This window comes from Lathyrus oleraceus, chromosome 6 (assembly GCF_024323335.1).
Source record: "Lathyrus oleraceus cultivar Zhongwan6 chromosome 6, CAAS_Psat_ZW6_1.0, whole genome shotgun sequence".
Lineage (NCBI taxonomy): Eukaryota > Viridiplantae > Streptophyta > Magnoliopsida > Fabales > Fabaceae > Lathyrus > Lathyrus oleraceus.
In genome coordinates, this window is record NC_066584.1 from 165,726,718 (window position 1) to 165,730,993 (window position 4,276).

The 4,276-nt window shown below is 45.0% G+C and overlaps 1 protein-coding gene across 1 annotated transcript; it reads left to right on the forward strand.

The window, feature by feature from the left end:
• Nucleotides 1-1,676: 1,676 nt before the first annotated feature.
• Nucleotides 1,677-3,092, forward strand: LOC127094573 (uncharacterized). The gene is made up of 2 exons (XM_051033393.1): nt 1,677-2,435; nt 2,541-3,092. The coding sequence occupies exons 1-2, from the start codon at nt 1,677-1,679 to the stop codon at nt 3,090-3,092; spliced, it is 1,311 nt and encodes a 436-aa protein (XP_050889350.1).
• The last annotated feature ends 1,184 nt before the right edge of the window (nt 3,093-4,276 follow it).

The window sequence follows — 4,276 nt, forward strand, 5'->3', positions numbered from 1 at the left end:
CTTATTTGTTAACATGCATTTATTACATCCATTCATTGTACACAGCTAACCAGAAAACAAAATTCTTACCATCGCCATTTTTCCATAGCAAAAACGACGACTCGTCATCACTATTTCACCCGAGCAAACAAATCCAAGATCATGGCTGATTTTGAAGCTGACAACGCTGTTGTCCGTGAATCCCTCGCCCAAGTCCAGGGCAGAATGAACCTCCTCCAAGGGAACATGAAGGCCATCTTGGAACTCTTCCAAACTCAGAGGGCTACTGCCTCTACTAACCAAGTTGATGACAACGTCACCCATGCTATTGGGGTGATCAATCCTGCTACTGCTGGTGGTGCTACCGTTGAAACTCCAATGGAGACTATAGTACCAACTAATGAAAACCGCCAACTAGGCTCTGTTGATATGAATAGGCTTGTTGCTGCCTACTCTTGGGGAATGCCCCAAAACTTTGCTGCTCATTTTACCAAGGAGGGTGCCTTCTTCCCTCATCCAACTCTCACCGCCGCTGCTGCTGCTGGAAACACTGTTTTCCCTTGGTGTGTACCTATTCTTCATACTCTTTTGGTTGATGCTATCAACCCTAAGGACAACCAAGATCAGGTTCCCCATGAAACTCCTGACGCCGAAGGTGAATACCCAGGCCCACGCCTCCACTTTCAGGTTCCTACTCAAGCTGCTCAACCTGCAAGCACCAATCAAGCCGTTCCGTTCAGGTATACTGGGGCAACTTTTGTGGCCATGCTGACCGATGCACCCACCAATCCTGCACTCCAGTATGTGCAGACAGGGGCACCTTAGGCCCCTAATGCTCAGGCTAGAGGATAGTATCCTCACATGGTGCATACCGCTCAGATAGTGCCTCCTGGTTTCTCCTATCCACCGTAAATGTTGTTCGCCCCACAGAATGTGCCTGCTCAGGTGATAGCTCCTGAAACTTCTCGGCCATCCAGTCAGGTCGCTCTTCCTGGCTCTAATTCGGCCCGACTGGCGGATTATCAGCTGCTTGATGACATAATAAGGGCTATTGAGGGTTTCTAAGCCTTTGGTATTGACGCTCGAGATCTGTGCTTAGTTCTGAATGTGGTGCTTCCGCAAAAGTTGAAGGTGCCAGACCTCCCGAAATATAAAGGTCTAAGTTGTCCTCGTAGTCATATCACCATGTACTGCAGGAAGATGGCGTCGTACATCGACAATGATGAACTGCTAATCCATTGCTTCCAGGACAATCTGTCTGGAGCTTCTCTGGATTGGTACATGGGTTTGGAACGTACTAAGATCCGGTAATAGAGGGATCTATCTAAGGCATTTTTGAAATAGTACAAGTATAATCTTGACATGGCTCCGACGAGGATTCAGTTACAGAATCAAGGACAAAAATCCAATGAAACCTTTAAAGAGTATGCTGAGCATTGGCACGAGATGGCGTCCAAGGTCCGACCAGCATTGTCAGATCATGAACTTATGGATATCTTCATGGGTATGCTCCAAGGGTTGTATTATGAGAAGATGATTGGGAGTTCGCTACAAACTTCGCAGACATGGTAACTATTGGTGAACGTGTAGAAAATGGGCTAGAATCAAGGAAGATCACAGATACAACCGCTCCGTAAGAAACGAACAAGAGGTCGCATGGGGGCTTTGCAAAGAAGAATGAGGAGGAAGCAAATGCTATGACGGCAGGTGCCCACCCCCAATATCATTTTCTGATGGCCCCTATGCCGTACTATCCATATCCGCGTGTCACCGCAACTCAGTATCAGCAACCACCATGTCAGTATCAACCACATAAAGGTAATCAACAATCAGCTCCTGCTCAGAGAAATCAGAACCAGCAGTACAACCGTGACAACAAAGGACAAGGTCGAGGTCAGAATAATAGGAACAATTTTGGTAACCATCCCCAGATTGACAAGATTCCGATACCGTATGTAGAACTGGTGCCATATTTGATCCACTTAGGGGCTATTGTACCAAGGGAACTCCCAGCAGCCTCTCTTCCCTTTCATCACAATCATAATCCTAATGCCTCATGCGCCTTTCATGCAGGGTATATAGGACACTCCATAGAGGACTACTGGGCTCTCAAGAAGAGGATTCAAGAGTTAATTGATCAAGAAATATTGTCCTTCTCCGAGGAAAACCCCAATGTGAAGACGAATCCCCTGCCAAATCATGGTGGTTCAGCAGTCAACGTTGTAGTCGAAGAGGAAACAACTGAATCCATACTGAAAGTCGACGATGTAAAAACTCTGATGTCATTTGTGTTGAAGAGACTTGAGCAGTTCGGGTTTCTAGCAGGTATACATGACGATTGCGCAGTATGCGAGTATGATCCAGACAATTGCGACGAGTTAAGGGGTTGTATACAAGAGTTGATGGATCAAGGTTTGATACAGTTCTCCAAGTCCAACGCAGTAGAGGAAGTTGCGGTAATTGAACCAATAACCATTGTGTACAGAAAGAAAAAGGTTCAAGCTCCTCCCAAGAGGATTCATCCAATTCATTTCCGTGTTCCCAATCTGTTTCCGTATTAGAACACCAAGGCAATACCTTGGAATTATGTGACAACCGCGTATTTGGGTAGAAAAGAATTTCGTATTCCTAACACTGAAATCGTCAACATCGCTGGAGCAGGAGGCATGACTAGAAGTGGCCGTGTATTCTCTCCAAAATACACTCCCAGGGTGTCTCCATCACCCACAATTACCCCGCCTAAAGAGAAGGTCATTTGTACTCCGACTCCGCAGGCAGGGGCAACTGTACCTGCCACTCCGATCATGACAACTGTTCCAGTGCCGACGAATGTTATTGACAACAAAGTTGCAGAATCAGAAGTGTCTAAAGCTAAAGGGCTGATGGTTGAGAATGAGCAAGTTGAAGATCATAAGAAGAGCATCACTTTTGAGGAAAGCCAAGAATTCCTCAAATTGATCAAGAAGAGTAACTTCAAAATCGTCGACCAATTAAACCAGACTCCCTCCAAAATATCCATTTTGTCTTTGCTGTTGAGTTTTGAGGCTCACCACAAAGAGTTGCTGAAGGTTTGGAATCTCACTCATGTGATGCAAGATATCACAGTTGATTAGTTTGACGATGTGGTCGCTAATATCACTGCTAGTAGGTATTTAGGGTTTAATGAAGTAGAACTACCTCCTAAGGCAAATGCCCATAATGAAGCACTACACATTTCGGTCATGTGCACATACTCTCTTCTATCTCGCGTCCTCGTCGACACTGGTTCTTCGCTCAATGTATTGCCAAAATTTACATTAAGTCAATTACAGTTTAAGGGACCCGAGATGAGGACCAACGCACTGATTGTCTGAGCTTTTGATGGCTCCCGAAGACAGGTTATTTGGAAGGTTGATTTGCCCATCTGTGTTGGGCCTCACCAGTTCAGCATTACCTTCTAAGTCATGGATATCAACCCGACTTACAATTGTTTGTTAGGTAGGTCGTGGATTCATGTCGCTGGGGCAATCACCTCTATGTTGCACCAAAGGCTGAAGTTCTTGATTGATGATAAACTGGTAATTGTGTGTGGTGAAGAGGATCTATTGTTTAGCGAGCTCTCATCATTCAGATATGTTGAGACAGATAAGGGATTGTTGAGATTCTGCTCCACTGTTTAGAATTTGAAGAAGTCAGTTCGGTGAAGATGATCTATTGGTTAGAGAGCTCTCATCATTCAGATATGTTGAGACAGATGAAGGGATTGTTGAGATTCTGCTCCACTGTTTAGAATTTGAAGAAGTCAGTTCAGCTATCGCCAATCATGACCGATCATCCGCTACTGTTCTATCTTCAGTAAGAAGCGCCAAGCAAACATTGGAGAAAGGCCCACTTCTCGGTTGGGGTAAAGTTGTTGATGTGGCAGAAAAGCGCGATAGATTTGGTATCGGTTATCACCCAGCATCACGCAAGGCGAGCCCTAAGAAGAAGCAGTTCAACCCGATCAAATTCAGCAGCGTCAGCTTCCAAAACGATCACATTGTGGCAGTCATTGGAGAATCTAGTGGAAGCAAACCAGAGACGCCTAGCCTCATACGCAGATGTCCTATAAGGTTCAAGCTTCCCAACTGGACGGCTACCGTGATTCCCATAGTGTACTCGGAAAAAACATAATGCATTTTGTTTTCTCGATCCCTCGTCCTCGCCCGAGACGAGAGGATAGCTTGTAAGAACCTCCATGTTTAAAAGTATTATGTGAATAAATAAAAAGTACTTTTTGCATGCAAAACTTGTGTTTCCTTTTCTTTCAGTTATTTTT

Excerpts from the sequence above, each read along its gene's own strand:
- LOC127094573 (XM_051033393.1), top strand. The coding sequence starts at position 1,677 with ATGACGGCAGGTGCCCACCCCCAATATCATTTTCTGATGGCCCCTATG. Across the intron at positions 2,436-2,540 it reads ACGCAGTAGAGGAAGTTGCG|AACACCAAGGCAATACCTTG; the intron begins GTAATTGAACCA and ends TTTCCGTATTAG.